At 46.0% G+C, this 20,460-nt stretch overlaps 1 protein-coding gene across 2 annotated transcripts; it reads left to right on the forward strand.

Moving 5' to 3' along the window:
- The first annotated feature begins 94 nt into the window (after nt 1–94).
- Nucleotides 95–19,259, forward strand: LOC129854342 (E3 ubiquitin-protein ligase RNF166). 2 transcript variants are annotated; one of them, XM_055921284.1, is made up of 6 exons: nt 95–666; nt 10,346–10,502; nt 10,750–10,862; nt 13,947–14,061; nt 15,011–15,118; nt 15,713–19,259. In XM_055921284.1, exons 1-6 carry the CDS (start codon nt 497–499, stop codon nt 15,779–15,781), a joined length of 732 nt encoding a protein of 243 aa, XP_055777259.1. In that variant the 5' UTR covers nt 95–496; the 3' UTR covers nt 15,782–19,259. The 2 variants fall into 2 exon arrangements, with proteins under 2 accessions (XP_055777259.1, XP_055777260.1); XM_055921285.1 differs by having other exon boundaries at nt 15,813–19,259.
- Nucleotides 19,260–20,460: the final 1,201 nt, after the last annotated feature.

A 20,460-nucleotide genomic window follows, 5' to 3' on the forward strand; every position in this document is an offset into this window, starting at 1 on the left:
GTGGGAATGTAGTTTGAAGCATCTGTAAACTGAGTTGGTGATATCGCGAACGAGACTTCAATGACCAGAAACGTCCTCTTTTTACTGAAGCTGTACGGCTTGTTCGTGAGAGTCGCCCTGAACTAGCAATTGCGAAAATTCCCTGATCTTTTAATGATCTGGATATATTTTGGTCAGTTGTTTGTAATCAAAATGATTTGAAGATCGAATAATCTGCTCAGCGCCCTGCTTTTGTCCTCTCGTCAACCAGCACTGTCTTGTAATGTTTACTTCTTTCGTGCTTCGGCGCGTTCTCTTGAGCGCTTGTGTAGCGGACTGATCTAGTGTCTAATGTTAGCAAAATTATTTTACACAAACAATACATAGGTTGGATAGCTTTATTCATACGCGTTATTCACACGAAGGATGTCCATCGTGTACAATTGATGTAAATACTCGATGTGAATACTCCCAGGTAGTTATAGTCGAGAACGAAGTGCGAGCAAGATCCTCGTTCATGATGGCGATGTTTCGCAGTTTTGTGTCGGCTACTCATCAGCTCAGGCAGCACCAACAAAACGGGGCAGCTGCAGCTGCCACTGGCGAGAGCCTCGAGAGCCAGTTCTCCTGCCCAATTTGCCTGGAGGTGTATCATAAACCTGTCACCATTGGAAGCTGTGCCCACACGTAAGTTGACGGATATGTGATCTCTTGCTTCTCAGACAAATGTATCTCACTTACAAAACAACAACGTGCTATTGTATACAGTATAGCATATATTCTCTCATAATATTTGTATTGGTTGTTGTCACTTATCAGTCCGCAGATAGAGCTGTCAAGCTCATTTTAGCTTGTCACTTAAAGTAACGGTTTTGTTATAAAATGCTTATGATTCACAGCAAAAAATCCATATCTATGATAGAAAAAATTGCATTGATACTGGGATAGGGATAATGTTTTCGTTTTTCCATGGATGCCAACTTGCCAAAGGGAATGCAAGGGAGCTCAGACAGTAGAACAAAGCGGGCTAGGTGGTAGTTCAGTGCTTCCCGAAACGCAGTATCGACGTGAAATACTAACTAGGCTATTTGCCGATTTGATGAGAAATGTTGGACAATAGCTTTTTAAGAATAAAGACATAATAGCTACAGACAGAGGAAATGCGTGTCTAACGGCTAACTCAACAGAAATTAGATTAGCCTAGGCAGCCGATAGTAGGCGCTAGATGGTGCCCACGATCGGCTGCCTAGGCTAAAATGAGACGTGTTGTCGAAAAGAGGAAGACCGTTTTGTATACTTTTAGCCAGCACTAGGATATGTGGAAACAGACATATTAAAATGTTGAATGGGATGTTTTGGATTCTCATGATGCTCATTGCATTGTTTGATCTTTCATTAGTGTGTAGAGTTTTAGCACTCAGTCAGAGAAGAAGCTGAGTTATTTATGTTTCCCCCCCCCCCATGTTTGTTTTCCCACCAATGTTTGTTTTCCCACCACTGCGTTCGACCATAAGCTTCCCACAATGTCCTTGACTAGGCTTCGGGCACGTGGGTAATGTAACCTCTGTGTGGCACATGAGAGTTGCCTTTTGATCTGTGAGGTGCTGCCTCTGGTACATTGAGCAGAGCTTCTGCCTGCACCATTTTCTGACTGTGATCAATTCACATTTCAAATGTACATGAAAAGTCTGCAGCTGTGAAGGGAAGCTCGCTGAATAGTGGTTGTAAAAGTTAGGTTGAGAACATGGCATTAATATGCCTCAATAAGACTAATTGTTATAATCGTTTGTCCACACATGTTTGTTTTTTTAAAGTAAGAACACACACCACAAGGTTGATTATTGGAAACCAAGGAGTCTGAAAGCTCTCCAGTTGTATAAGCCGTTTGGAATGAGTTTAAAAAAAGCTATTTTGAGGAGCCACCACCAGTTATTGACCAATTATTGCCTAGTTTCCCTAAACTGAACATTAGTGAACATCTTTGTAGGGCTGTAGCCTAAGTAACGCTGCCTGTGTTTTTGTTGCCTCCTGTGAATTGCATTACTAGCAGTTACACTGAAAAAGTCTAGATGTAGTCCATTCTAAAATCTTCTTTTTGAGGGCAACTTGATGTCCATTCTTCTGCTGTCATCACTGAAGATTACTGGCGTTTTGAAAACGGCTCCCTTCTATTCTTCCTTTTTGAAACCTTCTGTGTGTCGACAGGAATGAATGTGTATGGTTGACTTGAAGCTGACGCATTGTCACTCGGCTAACAAACCGTTCCTCCTGCCCTTTTTTAGGATTTTATTTGTGTGACAATGGGAGCTTTAATATGGCTGCTCATTTAAAGACTGGGCTCTGATGTCTGTCTGACTTACATCTTTTTTGTCTGTAACACACCTGCTCAAAGCATTTACCTAAGCTTCATCCCTCGTCTACTCTTCTCTTTCTGTATCTCTCTCCCTCCATCCCTCTCTTCCTCACGTGGCATTGTTAGTGGGCTGAACCCAAGGCAGACTTGGCAGCCTGACTCCTACCCATCCCCCACCTCCCTCATCTTGGGTGATTTGAGGAAGTTTGCTTATTGAGTGAGGGAGTGAGGCAGAGGGAGGAAAGGAGCAAAACGGGAGCTTTTATTCCCTCAAGGTTGTTCTGCATTCTTATCTTCTCACGCTCAGCTATGCAGCGTGCCGGCGTACCTTTCTGTGTCTCTCGTTCCATTCTCTCTCCACTGCTCTAGCCGAGCTGCTGCTGGGGAGATTGAACAAAGGTCTCACATGAGAGCCTCTTACTGCTTTCTCAGGCCATGGAGGAGACCACTCACTACATTCTACCTCCAACACTACTGTATGCACGCATTGCTTAAGCATGCAGTCTCTCTCGCACACAGCCACATACACACAGACTCATGCACCTGCTTTGCCTCCTGTGGCGTTGGCATGGAGCCCACTGTCACACAGTGGGTTTGAAGTCTGTTTCCTCTGGAAAGCCATATTGGCTAATCAGCTCCCCACTCTGCTAAATGGGTCTGTTGGAAAGGGCAAGATAATGTGTAACTATTGTAGTTACAACAACAAAACAACAGTAGACTACTAAAGACTGTTGCCAAGCACGATTGGCATTGCAAACTGGCAGAAAACTGATCATGTACTTTGTGTTGTTACATCAGGATACTTTTAGCGGAACCTTCCTGTGTGGGTGGGTCGTAGCCTGAAAGCCTGACTTAAATGTCTTTCATTTAGTTCTCTCAGTACAGTGTCAGAATTGAGGGGTTTGCTTTGCCTCTCATGCAGACAGTAATTTGCAGAAACAGTCCTTTAATGTCCTCAGATCAATCTTGGTTCTTTTACAAAGAGCGTGGGACTATTTTTAAGCCATTACTGAGAACTGGGACTGTTGTTCTTGGCTTCCTCTCTGTGAAAAATGTGTTTGTTTCACAACCTAGCCTACTGCTGGATTTTCATTCCTAGTGCTCACACTATGATGTACATTGAACTACAGTCTACTGGGCTATATTGTAAGATCCATGGGAGCGAGTCTCTTGCACATTGAAGGGGACGACCCCAAGCCTGTTGTCGTGAAACAAAATAACTCGCAGAGGCAGTTAAAAGCACATGTGTGGCGCTCAGCTTTTTCCTCTGCGTTGAGAGACAGAGACTTTGGTGTGACGGTGCATTCAGAGGATGTCCAGCTGAGAGAACCTTAAGGTGTGTCATGTCAAAACAAACTGTCCTCGCCCCCACCCCCTCTAACAGTGGTGTGTCACGTAAGCCATGTGTAACGCTGGGAGTCGGGAAGCAAGTTCAGGGAGTGAATCATTGAATAAATAAATGAAACATATTACAAAACACGAACAACGCACAGCCCGGAAACCGAAACAGAAACGCCTGGGGAAGGAACCAAAGCGAGTGACGGTAATCACTCGTAATGTAGGGAAGGTAATCAGGGAGGTGATGGAGTCCAGGTGAGTCTGATGACGCGCTAGTGCACGTAACGATGGTGACAGGTGTGCACCATAACAAGCAAGCAGCCCGGTGACTTAGAGGCCAGAGAGGGAGTATACGTGACAGTACCGCCCCGCAGGACGCCGACCACGGGGACGATCCTGGTGATCAGGAGCGGATCAGACGAACCGGCTGAGGCGTGAGAGCCTGAAGAGCCGGCTGAGGCGTGAGAGCCTGAAGAGCCGGCTGAGGCGTGAGAGCCTGAAGAGCCGGCTGAGGCGTGAGAGCCTGAAGAGCCGGCTGAGGCGTGAGAGCCTGAAGAGCCGGCTGAGGCGTGAGAGCCTGAAGAGCCGGCTGAGGCGTGAGAGCCTGAAGAGCCGGCTGAGGCGTGAGAGCCTGAAGAGCCGGCTGAGGCGTGAGAGCCTGAAGAGCCGGCTGAGGCGTGAGAGCCTGAAGAGCCGGCTGAGGCGTGAGAGCCTGAAGAGCCGGCTGAGGCGTGAGAGCCTGAAGAGCCGGCTGAGGCGTGAGAGCCTGAAGAGCCGGCTGAGGCGTGAGAGCCTGAAGAGCCTGGCTGATGCGTAGGAGGCCGACGAGCCAGCTTGTACGTGAGAGTCTGACAAACCGGCTGAAGCGTGAGAGCCCGACGAGCCGGCTGAAGCGTGAGAGCCCGACGAGCCAGCTGAGGACTGCCCGGTAGCTCTGGTACTGCCACCTGGACCCAACTTCACCTCCAACACACAAAAAAACACTCCCTGATGCTTCCCTTAAGCGAGGCGTTATTCTATAACGTGTCTGCTGGGAGTCGGGAAGCAAGTTCAGGGAGTGAATCATTTAATAAATAAATGAAATGTATTACAAAACATGAACAACTCACAGACAGGAACCTGAAACAATAATGCCTGGGAAGGAACCAAAGGGAGTGACATATATAGGGAAGGTAATCAGGGAGGTGATGGAGTCCAGGTGAGTCTGATGACGCGCTAGTGTACGTAACGATGGTGACAGGTGTGCGCCATAACAAGCAGCCTGGTGACCTAGAGGCCGGAGAGGGAGTATATGTGTTTCAATGTACAGGCAGGGGATGTATAAGCAAGGGGTTTGACTGGGATGGGTAGTAGTCTCCTTTGATACTGCAAGAGCTTATACAGGCTAGCTCTATAGATTCACTCATTTCTGCTGATGGTTTTCGGTGCTGTCAAGTCTTTAATTCTGTCCTGTGACGTTACAGTGACAAGCCCATCTGACGGCGTGTGAGAAGAGCCTCATTTCAACTGAGAACAAAGCTTCTGAAAGTCACATGTAAAGATGTTCTGGCATGTCAAACTTGCTGAATGTGTGAAATACCCTCGCAAACTCATACCCTCTCTGCTCTGTTAAATCCGCTTATTTGAGGAAGCCTGTGTCTGTTCAGGGGGGAAACAACCATGAGTTCCTACTGCTCCTCTATGCTCTGCGGTGTCTACTTTACTGTAGTTCTGAGAAGTAGATTGAACTGAGCTGAGGTGCAGATGGTGAGGAGCCAACCCTGAGGCGTCTGTGTTCTAGTAGCACCTGGCTTCATTTGCTCTCATTAGCCTACCTCTGCAGCTCCTGAATTGGCAGCAAATATCTCCACGAAAGCTTCTTCTCCCTTCTCTGCACAGGAAATATGGTCAGCTTGCCTCATTTCTTCAGGGAGGGAGGTGGAGAGGGTAGTGGAGAGGGTAGATCAAATATACACAGTTATGGAGCTTCTCTCCTTATAACACCATACATCATTATATAAACCATATTCATCAGCAAGTCGTCCCGGTATCCTTGGGCCAGGTGTGTGCTGCGTTGTGACGGCAGACGATGCCATTGTCTCTCTCTAGCTATAATGGGGAGATGGGCCTATCTATGTGTAAAAAAAAAAGTGCTCTTTGGTGACTCTCTTTTACTCCTGGAGGAATAGGCCGTTCCTCGCCTGCTCCTTTAACACCTTCCTTAGGTAGCCTAATAATCACATTCCTGTGTAATATTCTAACTATTAGCCAACTGCTTATCTTTATTCTATTGGTGAGAATGTTATGTAAATACTCAGGAAGCATATTGGTCATGGCCAAAATGTTCACTACTAGGCAGTACAGGACAGTATTTCAACAACCCCATTTTCACCCTTGAGTGTTTGTCACTCCCATGTCACCACACACTTGACCACAACTCCTTCTTTATTCCCTGCTCAATTCGACGCAAGACGTGCAAACGTGAGTGAGCCTGCAGGTGGTGGCGTCCTGCTGTCTGAATGTCAAGTACAGCGGAAGTGATTCAAGTATCTAATAGGAGGGTGCTAAATCCGGGCATCTTTAAGTGATGACAGACGATGCTTGAAGATCACCTTTGAGTCGTCTTTCGCACCAGAGTTGGGCTACAGTAGGTCTGGATGCTTATTTTGAAAGACTGCTGCTGCTGGAGTGCTTGGGACACATCTGTATTTCACTGATATGAAGATACGTTTCCCCTCATACTGTTATCTAGAGGCAGATGAGCATTTGTAAGGGGCTCTTGTTGCTCGCTGAATGCTCTGCAGACCGTTGTCGTTCGACATTGTCGTAGGCTCTGTCTGTCCTGTACTCTCTCTTTACTTGTGTGTCTGTCGGCGTGACAGACCGAAAGGATGGTGTTTCAGCACTGTTGGCGTTTAGTATTCATCAGTGCTGTTTGAATATGTGTGCTTTGTTCAATGCTACTCCTCTCAAGTTGGCTTCTCTATTGTCTGAGACGGTATCAACCCTAGACAGTCCTTCATCACTGTCCAGACAGAGAGCTTTACTACATCTCAGCTGATCAAACGGGTCCCCAAACGATCTCTTTTTGCGCTGCAAAAAAAGTTTGAATCCCTTCCTCCCACCTATCTGTTTTATTGATCTATTAATAGGTGTTTGGGAAAGTTTTCTGAAGTGTCTGGGAACGTGAATAGGTATGAGGACAGACTGTGAACCTGATAGGCACCACACTTTGCAAAATAGACACAGGCTCGCACTTCGAACAACACCACGGAGCGACTGACTCCGACATGAGGGTCAGAAAGCAATGTGCTCCAGTGACATTTATGCTAGCCGAGCCTCACACACACACACACACACACACACAGTAACATGTTATGTTGTTGGATCCGAGTGTCAGCATTGTAGCAATAATTTGGCCAACATCTTTCATGATGCTATTGGTTCATTAAGGTAGTAGAAAAGGACGGCAAATGACTTGTACTGCTCTGATATTGAGATGTGCTGCAATTCTATAGCCTAGGCTAAGCTGAGTATACCTTTTGAATACGAGGCAATGATAGCCCCAGAGAATATTATTACCAGCCTCTACACTCATGTATAATTTCCCAAAGAAATGTCTTTCCAAGTATTGCGGGCTCTCTTGAGAATAGGTCTAGGCGTACTCACTAGGCCTAATTATGAGTATATTTGAATGTTTGAATGTTAATGTAGACACACAGGCTGGGCTTCATCCAGATCTCAGCTCTACAGCGTGGTTTGGTTGATGGAAACAAACCGAGCTTGTGGATATTGAACGTGTTTTGACTAGATGACATTTGGACTAAAAGATTGGCTGTGTTTTGGGGTTTCCTATGTGACTAGGAAGTGACTCCAGAGGAGGTCACATGGGTCATGTAGCTGGTTGAATATGGATGGAGTGAAGTGAGAGATGTTTAGCTATCGAAACTAAGCCCATGCTAATGTGATAACTAAGGTGCTGAAACACAGTGCCATTACTTTAATAGACATCCCCTGACGCTATTTAGCGCTCCACTGTGTTGTTAAGAGTTTATTAGCCACTTGATTAGCCTGCCTGTGGGCGGATTGCATGGCTTCTTCCACAAGCGGGGAGTTCTGGTCACCAGCTGAAAGAGAAGAACAGTGGTAGACCCACAAAGTTAGAACCAAGACTGGTTGTGGCTATGCAGGGACATTTGACTCCTGGCTCCTTATATATCTGACCCCTCAGCTCTTTGCTCTTCACGCCCCTCAGGGTTGCGTGCTCAGTCCCCTCCTGTACTCCCTGTTTACTCATGACTACACAGCCAGGCACGACTCCAACACCATCATTACATTTGCCGATGACACAACAGTGGTAGGCCTGATCAACGATGAGACAGCCTATAGGGAGGAGGTCGGAGACCTGGCCGTGTGGTGCCAGGACAACCACCTCTCCCTCAACGTGATCAAGACAAAGGAGATGATTGTGGACTACAGAAAAAGAGGACAGAGTACGCCAACATTCTCAATGACGGGGCTGCAGTGGAGCAGGTTGAGAGCTTCAAGTTCCTTGGTGTCCACATCACCAACAAACTAACATGGTCCAAGCACACGAAGACAGTCGTGAAGAGGGCACGACAAAACCTATTCCCAATTACGAGACTGAAAAGATTTAGCATGGGTCCTCAGATCCTCAAAAGGTTCTACAGCTGCACCATCAAGAGCATCCTGACTGGTTGCATCACTGCCTGGTATGGCAACTGCTCGGTCTCCGAAAGCAAGGCACTACAGAGGGTAGTGCGTACGGCTTAGTACATCACTGGGGCCAAGTTTCCTGCCATCCAGGACCTCTATACCAGGCGGTGTCAGTGAAAGGCCCTAAAAATTGTCAAAGACTCCAGCCACCCTAGTCATAGACTGGTCTCTCTGCTACCGCACGACAAGCGGTACCAGAGCGCCAAGTCTAGGTCTAAGAGGCTTCTTAACAGCTTCTACCCCTCCAAGCCATAAGACTCCTGAACATCAAATGGCTACCCAGACTATTTGCAGTCCCCCCCCCCCCACCCCCCACCTCTCACCCCCCCTTTACACCACTGCTACTCTCTGTTGTCATCTATGCATAGTCACTTTAATAACTCTACCTACATATACACACTACCTCAACTAACCGGTGCCCCTGCACATTGACTCTTTATCGGTACCCCCCTGTATGTAGGCTCGCTATTGTTATTTCACTGCTGCTCTTTAATTATTTGTTACTTTTATCTCTTATTCTTATCTGTATTTTAACTACATTGTTGGTTAGGGGCTCGTAAAGTAAGCATTTCACTGTAAGGTCTACTACACCTGTTGTATTCGGCACATGTGACAAATAATATTTGATTTGCTTTTAATAATATTCTTCTCCTCTCTCTCTGAATGATGAGACGTTTCATGCTCAATTAGAGCTCTGTGTGGGCAGTATTGTATCAGTACCTGTGGCTGTGCAGGCCAGGCCTCTGTGGACATAATGGACACATTTACCCTCCCTCTCACTGCGTGGAGACCCACCCCCAGGACTCCAGGTAAAGATCGGGCTGTGCTGTGGATGCTGTTAGGATGAGCTGATGGAGTCCGTCCCTCTCCAATAGCCTCCTCTCCTCCGCTCACCATCACGCCTCGGTCTCTGCTTGGCTGGCTGCTCTCCTGCTCTCTACTATATAGCTGGTTTGATGGGGTTATTTTTGGGCTTCGAGGAAACAGTTATTGTTATGTTCTCTCTTTCCACACCTGGCTTTTCTCTGTAGTCTGACTTTTTTTAAGTAAAAAATTTGATCAACAAGATTTGTTGTTTTTAATGGGGCAAAGAGTTGCTGAAAGTGCTTTCAAAGCAACAAATGAAGTAGCAGGTGTGCGGCTCTGGGGTGCTACTAGCCACTCTTAAACTGCTAGCTACAGTGAGAGGAAGTACAGACTGGGTCAAGTTCAGAGTACACGTTGAAATCAGTCAAGTTCAAAGGGCACCATTTTTGTCCTCTGGAAACGAAGTCTTTCCCTACCCTACCCGCTTGCCTTCAGGCCGACAGGGCCATAAAGAATCTGGTTGCGCTGTAAAAATCTGCAATGATTCAGTACTCTGGCAGTATAAACTCCTGTCTCATTTGTCAGGGGAGGTTTCACGGCCAGCCCAAGACCAGCTCTCTGGGCCCTCTGTTTGCTGACGGTGCCCTACCTGGCAGTGCTGACTCATGTCATCATGGGAGGTGACTGCCCATCACTCAGTGTATCCATTTCCTGGGGCAGCATCACTCACAGTCAGACAGACCCAGCATTCAACCCATCATCATCTCCTCTGGCGACTCTGAGCAATGTGGGCACCGCTGGCAGCACTGGGCCACGGTGGGGCCGAGAAATGCCCCTGTGGTGGATTGCAAACGGGCCACTGCTCTAATGGCACTGAATGAGACTGACTGACTGGAGTTCACCGTGCGGGCAAACCTTGAGAAGAGGTTCATAGAATGTTATTAAAGCACACAAACACATCTCATTGAGATGACACACATTTTTCCGGGACACTCGCTTCGAATAAACGCTCTGATTCACTTTGTGTTTAGACTTTACGTATCATTCAACTAATGTCCCGATTGTCAGTCTCTTTTTCTGAGTATAGATTTGATTATTTGGTTCCAGTGCAACGACTGACTGTCTCGTGTGTGTGTGTGTGTTTGTGTTTAGGTTCTGTGGGGAGTGTCTGCAGCCCTGTCTCCAGGTCACCTCTCCCCTCTGCCCTCTGTGCCGCATGCCTTTTGACCCAAAGAAGGTGGACAAGTCCTCCAGTGTGGAGAAACAGCTGTCCAACTACAAGGCCCCCTGTCGGGGCTGCAGTAAGAAGGTGTACTACACTACTATGGCCTGCCACTCTGTCCAACACACATATTATACAGACGCACACTTGATGATACACAATACCACTCACATATACACTCACAAAATTTCTCCCTGCCCATTAATTCACTTAATAGCATGTCTTGCGCTCTCTCTCCTGTTCCTCTACCTCTGTCTTGCTCTCCTGTTCCTTATCTCCCTCCTGTCCTCCCCCTCCCTCTCTCTCTCCTCCTCTCTCCACTGGCGGGCTCCAGGTGTCTCTGGTCAAAATGAGGTCACACATCTCCTCTTGCGCAAAGGTCCAGGAGCAGATGGCCAACTGCCCAAAGTTTGTGCCTGTGGTCCCCACTTCACAGCCCATTCCCAGGTAATCTCTCTGAGGGGCTCTCAGTCGCTCCTGGAAGCCACGTCAGACACTGTGTGACATGGGACGTCAGGGTCCATTTGGACAGACTGAACAGATTTGAGTCAATATTTCTGTCCTAGCATTGATCTGCAGAACCACACTCCCAGTACATTTTAGCCCAGCAGTATGCATGTGTGTCTTGTATGAGTCATGCTCTCCTGTGGTGTTCCTGGCTCTCTGGGTTGTTGTGAATACCTTTGATGTTCAGGGACTCAGGAGATGTGTTTTTCTGCTGACACATGAACACTTCTCCCTTAAGAACACACAGACACAAACACCCCCAGACACAAATGCCTACTTACAAATGCCAGTACCGGTATAGGCATCCTTTGATTTTCACAGAGCAGCAGGGCATCAATGCCCATCTACACTCTTCCAAGTGTGCGTGCGTGTCTGTGCGTTTGTTTGTGTGTGTTTGTAAGCAGATGTACTCTGCCTTTGATGACGTACAGAGAGAGAGGGTGGGTAAAAGGCAGTTACTTAGCTCTACAAAGAGAAATCTGTTAATTCCCTCCCTTTCAGTGTTTTTTCTGTTTTTACGTCACATCACACGCCTCACTCTGTCTGTCTGTCCTTCTGTCTAGACTAGAGGGTATGTCTGTCAGGAGGGTCTTTGTGTCTGGAGGGTCTGTGAACAACTCAGCCAGAGGTCCCACTCCCAACATGTACTAGAAGCACTGAGTTACTAGGAAGAGTCTGAGGAAGAGTACTGTGATCAGGATCTGTGACGTCCATAGTGACCATCTGGAACTCACGGGTGAACACAGAACAGCATATCTTGTGTCTTTTCTCGGTTTTCAGGGTTGTTGTTTTTACCACATTCCAAAACACAATTTAATTGGGCGATGTTGCCAGCACCACAAAGGCAGAGTCTCATCTAGTCGAAGGCCCAGAGAACACAGTGGACCATCTGCTGGTGTTGTCTACTTGTCACAAAGTCATTATTCTGACTAAACTGTCACTTTTTATTTTTTTTGCCCAAGGCTGAAATTATGTTTGGTTGGTATATTTTATGGAGTTTTTCTGAGGACTGCTGTTCTACAGAGTGCACCTTTATCGGCAATTCAAACAGACATTTCCCTTTAGCCAGTAGACTGTGTCCTACCTGAGAGACCTGTTAACACTATGTCTGATGGCACTCTGATGGGCTGCTCCTGGTCAGCTGGGGAGGGTCGTGTGTGAATTGGCCTTGTTGTCTTGCTGTGGTGCTGATGGAGCAGTGAGTTAATGAACACATTGTTAAGGACCCTGTTCTACGGGTGTGTGGGTCGGCTAGCGTAACTGTCACTGCAGCCCATTGCTAAGGACCCTGTTCTACGGGTGTGTGGGTCGGCTAGCGTAACTGTCACTGCAGCACATTGCTAAGGACCCTGTTCTACGGGTGTGTGGGTCGGCTAGCGTAACTGTCACTGCAGCACATTGTTAAGGACCCTGTTCTACGGGTGTGTGGGTCGGCTAGCGTAACTGTCACTGCAGCACATTGTTAAGGACCCTGTTCTACGGGTGTGTGGGTCGGCTAGCGTAACTGTCACTGCAGCACATTGTTAAGGACCCTGTTCTACGGTGTGTGGGTCGGCTAGCGTAACTGTCACTGCAGCACATTGCTAAGGACCCTGTTCTACGGGTGTGTGGGTCGGCTAGCGTAACTATCACTGCAGCACATTGCTAAGGACCCTGTTCTACGGGTGTGTGGGTCGGCTAGCGTAACTGTCACTGCAGCACATTGTTAAGGACCCTGTTCTACGGGTGTGTGGGTCGGCTAGCGTAACTGTCACTGCAGCACATTGTTAAGGACCCTGTTCTACGGGTGTGTGGGTCGGCTAGCGTAACTGTCACTGCAGCACATTGTTAAGGACCCTGTTCTACGGGTGTGTGGGTCGGCTAGCGTAACTGTCACTGCAGCACATTGTTAAGGACCCTGTTCTACGGTGTGTGGGTCGGCTAGCGTAACTGTCACTGCAGCACATTGCTAAGGACCCTGTTCTACGGGTGTGTGGGTCGGCTAGCGTAACTGTCACTGCAGCACATTGCTAAGGACCCTGTTCTACGGGTGTGTGGGTCGGCTAGCGTAATTGTCACTGCAGCACATTGTTAAGGACCCTGTTCTACGGGTGTGTGGGTCGGCTAGCGTAACTGTCACTGCAGCACATTGCTAAGGACCCTGTTCTACGGGTGTGTGGGTCGGCTAGCGTAACTGTCACTGCAGCACATTGCTAAGGACCCTGTTCTACGGGTGTGTGGGTCGGCTAGCGTAACTGTCACTGCAGCACATTGTTAAGGACCCTGTTCTACGGGTGTGTGGGTCGGCTAGCGTAACTGTCACTGCAGCACATTGTTAAGGACCCTGTTCTACGGGTGTGTGGGTCGGCTAGCGTAACTGTCACTGCAGCACATTGTTAAGGACCCTGTTCTACGGGTGTGTGGGTCGGCTAGCGTAACTGTCACTGCAGCACATTGTTAAGGACCCTGTTCTACGGGTGTGTGGGTCGGCTAGCGTAACTGTCACTGCAGCACATTGCTAAGGACCCTGTTCTACGGGTGTGTGGGTCGGCTAGCGTAACTGTCACTGCAGCACATTGCTAAGGACCCTGTTCTACGGGTGTGTGGGTCGGCTAGCGTAACTGTCACTGCAGCACATTGCTAAGGACCCTGTTCTACGGGTGTGTGGGTCGGCTAGCGTAACTGTCACTGCAGCACATTGCTAAGGACCCTGTTCTACGGGTGTGTGGGTCGGCTAGCGTAACTGTCACTGCAGCACATTGCTAAGGACCCTGTTCTACGGGTGTGTGGGTCGGCTAGCGTAACTGTCACTGCAGCACATTGCTTTCTGACCCTCATGTCCACACTGACCAGCTGTCCTTCCAGGTGTGCTGCTGGACATGATTGGCATCCTGCTAGTGTCTGGAAACTGGGCCTCAGACTTTGGGGTTATATTCACACACACACAACACACCATCAGTGTGTGTCTGGCAACATTTGTGTGTGCATACCCATGTTGTGTCCATTATGGCTCCTACTAAACGTGTGTTTTCTCCCCGCCTGCAGCAATATTCCAAACCGCTCCACCTTTGCATGCCCATTCTGTGGAGCCCGCAATCTGGATCAACAGGAGCTGGTCAAACACTGTATGGAGAACCACCGCAACGATCCCAACAAAGTGGTCAGTCTGCTATGTTATACCCTGAACTAAGTACACTGTCCTAGTCTGAACTAAGTACACTGTCCTAGTCTGAACTAAGTACACTGTCCTAGTCTGAACTAAGTACACTGTCCTAGTCTGAACTAAGTACACTGTCCTAGTCTGAACTAAGTACACTGTCCTAGTCTGAACTAAGTACACTGTCCTAGTCTGAACTAAGTACACTGTCCTAGTCTGAACTAAGTACACTGTCCTAGTCTGAACTAAGTGCACTGTCCTAGCCTGAACTAAGTGCACTGTCCTAGCCTGAACTAAGTGCACTGTCCTAGCCTGAACTAAGTGCACTGTCCTAGCCTGAACTAAGTGCACTGTCCTAGCCTGAACTAAGTGCACTGTCCTAGCCTGAACTAAGTGCACTGTCCTAGCCTGTACTAAGTACACTGTCCTAGCCTGTACTAAGTACACTGTCCTAGCCTGTACTAAGTACACTGTCCTAGCCTGTACTAAGTACACTGTCCTAGCCTGTACTAAGTACACTGTCCTAGCCTGTACTAAGTACACTGTCCTAGCCTGTACTAAGTACACTGTCCTAGCCTGTACTAAGTACACTGTCCTAGCCTGTACTAAGTACACTGTCCTAGCCTGTACTAAGTACACTGTCCTAGCCTGTACTAAGTACACTGTCCTAGCCTGTACTAAGTACACTGTCCTAGCCTGTACTAAGTACACTGTCCTAGCCTGTACTAAGTACACTGTCCTAGCCTGTACTAAGTACACTGTCCTAGCCTGTACTAAGTACACTGTCCTAGTCTGAATTTACTCAAGCATTTATGTGCTGATATGAAGTGTTCTGCAACGTTGACGTCACTGCATGAGAGTGCATCCTTAACCAACAGAGATTCTACTGCATTCTGATTTGGTGTACTGGTGAGGTAATGGCAGAGTTGTTGATTGGTTGGTGTGCCTCCAGGTGTGTCCTGTATGTTCAGCCATGCCTTGGGGGGACCCCAGCTATAAGAGCTCCAACTTCCTCCAGCACCTGCTCCACCGGCACAAGTTCTCCTACGACACGTTTGTGGTGAGGATAAGGGTTGGGGTCTGGGCTCTGTGTCGTCTGTTCTTTAGATATAGGCCTAGAGCTGTTCTGTTGCCAATAATGTGACTGTAATATCCTAGTACTGTAACTGTAATGTCCTAGTACTGTCGCTGTAATATCCTAGTACTGTCGCTGTAATATCCTAGTACTGTCGCTGTAATATCCTAGTACTGTCGCTGTAATATCCTAGTACTGTCGCTGTAATATCCTAGTACTGTCGCTGTAATATCCTAGTACTGTCGCTGTAATATCCTAGTACTGTCGCTGTAATATCCTAGTACTGTCGCTGTAATATCCTAGTACTGTCGCTGTAATATCCTAGTACTGTCGCTGTAATATCCTAGTACTGTCGCTGTAATATCCTAGTACTGTCGCTGTAATATCCTAGTACTGTCGCTGTAATATCCTAGTACTGTCGCTGTAATGTCCTAGTACTGTCGCTGTAATATCCTAGTACTGTCACTGTAAAATCCTAGTACTGTAACATGAATGCACTGCATATCTCAAAGAAGCTTTATTTATTTGGTGTCAGGCATTATTTACTCAGTGGTTGACTGTGTGACTTTGTGTTTGCAGGACTACAGCATTGACGAGGAGTCATCACTGCAGGCAGCCATGGCCCTGTCCTGTCAAATCAAATGTTAAAGTGAGTGACCGTCTGACTCTGTCTTTGCAGGATTACAGTATCGATGAAGAGGCGGCACTACAGGCAGCCCTGGCTCTCTCCGTGACAGAGAACTGAGAGTCCTCTGAGTCCCCCATTCTGCTGTCTGGGGACGGACTTCCATCCTGACACCCCACTAGCTCTCTTTCTTTCTCTGGATCCACCCCATATCCAGCCCCGTCCACAGCCACCTCACTGGGAGAGTTTGGAAGGACTTGGCCTAGACTCCCACTCTGGGAGAGCTACAGAGGGCTTATCTCCTAACCCTGTCCCTGATCCTCTACCTGGCCCTTCATCCACTCTGCTCACCTGCTTAACTCGTCAATTTCCATTACCATTACCTCATATCCTCTCAGCCAGCAGCAGCCTCTTCACTTCCTGTATACTGGGGAGGGGAGCTTGGCCTCCAATAAATGTTGCAATTCAAAACCACTGCAATGCAAAACAATGAGGGCAGCATGGACATTTTTGTTATTCTACAGAAAGAATGAAGGTTCCAAAAATAATGATTTAAGGTATTTTCTTTTACTCTTTATTTTTCACTGTTCAACTGAAATGTTTTCAAACTCCAGGATGAGTCACATGACACACGTTCTGGTAAAAGTACCACAGATTAGTTCTGTTAAAGTTTATTCTCAAGTGCGTCATTTGATGGCTTTTTGATTAAGAGGGACTACAGTTGAATGGCTGGACCTCATTCTCAGTGTGATAATCTTACAGCTGGGTGACAGTCTAGACATGACCAGTTAAACACAGAGAGTGAGGTCCTTCTTACATCCCCATCACGACAACAACACACTACAAAACAAACTATCCCCTTTTGTATTCAGAGTTCTTGTGAATACTTGCACTTGTCACATTTTTCTACGTAATTGAACTATATATTGTTCTTATTTCATAGTTAGGAAACATAATTATAGTACTGCATTTATTCTTCACACTGCTGTTACTCTGCTGATATTTTTATGAAGCACCAAACAAGATCAAATATATTTTTGGAAAATGTTTCCGTTTTCAAATGGTTTACTAATAATAAGAAACATGTGTATTGGAGATGTGTTTGTTGTTTTACCACCTTTTTCAAAGTACCCATTGGTACTGTACTGCTGGCATCAAACAGTTGTTAGCAGGATTTTAGGGCCTATGAGTAATACACTGTCTCAAACACAAGAGGGCACCCCAGTCTCAAAATAGGCCGGGCACAAGTCAATAGTAATTTAAGTCAGTGTTACTCCGTCAGTTTATACCCATGCACAGTATTCTGTTTGGTTTAGTGCCCACTAGGAGAAGTGCAAGAAGTGAAATATTATGAGGTGAGTATTGTTGGATAAGTCTATCCTTGTGGTGGAATTGGTTGCTGCCCCATAAGAGTCCAGTTTTATGCTAATTATTGTCTTGAACACCAATGTTGGTCTGATAGTAAAATGTAAAAGTGTACATTGCTACACTACAGAATCAGTGCAATATTACTAGGCCATTTACCTTCCAGGATCCACACTGCTCCTGTCTCAGTGGGGTCTCCCCAAAACCCATTGGTCAGAGCTGTGAAAATCTGTTTGAGTATACCATACACATTCCAGTCCTGTTACAATCATTATGTTCCAATGGTTTGTTAAAGACATCCACTTTCTGATAGCACAGTAATTATTAAAGTTGGATTTAAACAAAAATGTGCAGAACAGCTGCATATTCAATCATATGATAAAAATGTCTTTAAAGGCACTGATCAAAGGGATACAATTATAAAAGTATGTTGCCCCCAAGTAGATGTCCAAATTATAAGCCATGTTTAGGTAGTAGTGTACCCGTTGAGCTAGCATTGATTTATGGAGATTTAAGATCATGTTTTGGTTCACTCTGATGAAGGATGCCTTATAGGAAACTGGTTAGATTTTATAGCGCGCAATGGAGGAAGATATTATGTATTGTGATTATTTGTTACTAGACTGACTAGTAAAAGTATAATGGTCTGTTCATTTGTGTTTTTCCTTGTTTCCGAGGAGAATTGTACATACGGTAGAGAATGCAACATTTAGGTTTAGGTCCCTGTGGTAACTACGAATGAGAATGTATTCGTTTTTTTAATAAGTTATATATTTTCCACGGGAATGCATTGAAATATTGCACTATAATAAAATATATTTAGAAAAAGGGCAGAATTTTTTTATTGTAATTATTATTATTTTCATTCCAATATGTACATTTCATGATGGATGATAATGTAAGTTGTGGCTGTTTTTGTGTAAGAGCAGAGGGAATGTTAAGTATTATCTCAGTCATAACATGGTGATGTTTTGGTGTACTGGGATGGTACAGACAATTTGTCTGTGTCGTTAATATTTTATAGATGGGTATATATTGCAAAACAGACTGAGAAAACCATCCCAGATGTACAAAAGTGTTACAAACAAAAATGTACTCTCAGCTTAGTCAAAGTGTTCTTGGAGATAATGCATCCTTATTTGATAGACATCGACATGTTATATTTTCGGTGTTTAAATGTATTTTACTGGTTGGCACATTATTGACAGGGGTGGCCATTAGAGAAAAACTGTCATCACCATGAGAAATCCTGAGTTTCTTCTGGGGCAGCAAGGAATTGTTACGTATCTTTAATTGAATCATTTACTCAGCCTTTTTACTACCTAATAATGATGCTATTTTATAAATGTTTGTAAGGTTAAAGGTATTTTATGTTTAGATCAGCGTTCATGTGCACAGCTGTAGCCTAACATGTAGATTTTGTATGGAGTATACCTGAAATGTATACTTTTCACTCTGTGTATTGTTGCATCCACGCATAATTCACTGTACTGTATGTCATCATCCCAGAGGTCCTGCTTGTGGTCAGAACCAGTCCAATCTCTGTAAAATAAACTCAATGTTGCAGGTCACACACTGATAGACCACCTGCAACAGAGACATACACCAAAAACAGGGACAGAAAAAAAAGGAAACTATTTTGTATGAACTTTGTTAGGTCATTTTTGTCAAGAGGGCCTTACTGAGACTGTCTGTTCTGAACTTGGTAAGGCTGACAGGAAATAGACTTTCATAAAGACTGGTATCACAGCAATCAGAGAAGACAGAGCCTGTGTCTCTGACTGTGTCCCCCAGGACTTGGCTGCCCTGGGAGTGTCATGTAATGTCACTCAGTCTAGACACAGGCTGATGTTGTCCTCCCCAGGGGGGACTGAGCTACACCAGGAACCAGGAAGTTTCCTTCAGGGCCACTGTACCCTAGATACCCACCATGGGGCTTTGGCCCTACTGTCAGGGCCTGTGTGTGTTTAAATGTGATTTATGCATTCTTGAAAAATAGTAATAATACCAGTAATAACAATGGTTGCTTGTTAGCATCATAATGTGGATATTTAAGTTATAACACTGTTTGAACTTTAATAAGATATTGTATTTGTAGCAGATTTGTTTTCCCCTCAATAAAAACACTGACCCGTCCCACTCTTTTTTTCCTTCCTGATATTATGTTGTCGCTAGATTTTTTTTTCATTTGATACCCCCACTACTACCTTCACCTTGAATGGGTAACGTATTTACTGCGTTGTGATCTTTGAACTGAAATTAGAGACTAACTTTAATCAGGAGTATTGTCAGGAGAAGATCCCTGTCTTCTGCTGGTATGTAACAAGTAGCGTACACAGGGAGGTGTGAGACATGGGGTACAGCGCATAATTACTGGTAGTGAATAGAGGGCTGACAATCTCCTTTAGTGGGGGCCTTTTTCAACAGGAGAATGGGAGACCCCGAGCTCACTGTGGACCCGAGAGGACTGTAAACAACCACTGGTTGCCAGGGAGAGGCCTGTCTTTGGAGGTGCTCTAAATGGAAGGCGACAGGGACCTTCTGTGACAACACTGCAGCACCGAGGTGACGGAAGACAGAGGGCAAGCATGCAGACCCTCCAAACCGGTGTGGTGTCTGGAGACCGGGGGCGGCATCTGAAGCAAAACTGCTCTCACAATCAGACCTTTACTCTGTGGTGCGGCCTGGACTGGTGTCACAACTGTAAACGCTTCACCCAACAATCATTTCTCTCTTTTGCTTGTGATTAGCCCCCTGGCCCTATTAATAATGATAATGTGATTGTCTACATTTCTATATGGGACAGAAGCTGGGTGCCAGGTGAATGGATAAGTGATTGTCCAGCTGTTAAGTTTAGGCATTTGTGTTTTGAGCAAGTGTGGAGGTGTTGCTATAGTCTGGGATAGTCTTTAAAAGGACACGACGGTCCTACACATCAGTTACTCAAGGTGAACGGGTCCAATTAACCACAGTCTTAACAGAGCAGAAGGCAGCCCCTGTGACATGGGCCACACTGGAGGATGCTTTTGATTGAGCTATGGATTGGTGGAGTTTGTTGTGTTATGTTAATATAACTGAGGCTGGGTTATAAAGACCTTTCAAACTCCACACACACTATTCAGACTGGTTGAAAACATTCTCCTCATTAACCGTTGTCATCTCTAAGATCCTCTGTTTGTGTTTCACGTCTGCAGGTTTTAAGGGTGACTGGTGTCATAGTGTGTGAAAACAGTCAATAAAAAACACTTCACTCACCCCAAGAGAAAGACATGACAAGTGACAGTACATAGACCTTCCTTATAATGAAGAAATAAAGCGTTGACGTTTTTGCATAATC

This window comes from Salvelinus fontinalis, chromosome 4, assembly GCF_029448725.1.
Source record: "Salvelinus fontinalis isolate EN_2023a chromosome 4, ASM2944872v1, whole genome shotgun sequence".
NCBI lineage: Eukaryota > Metazoa > Chordata > Actinopteri > Salmoniformes > Salmonidae > Salvelinus > Salvelinus fontinalis.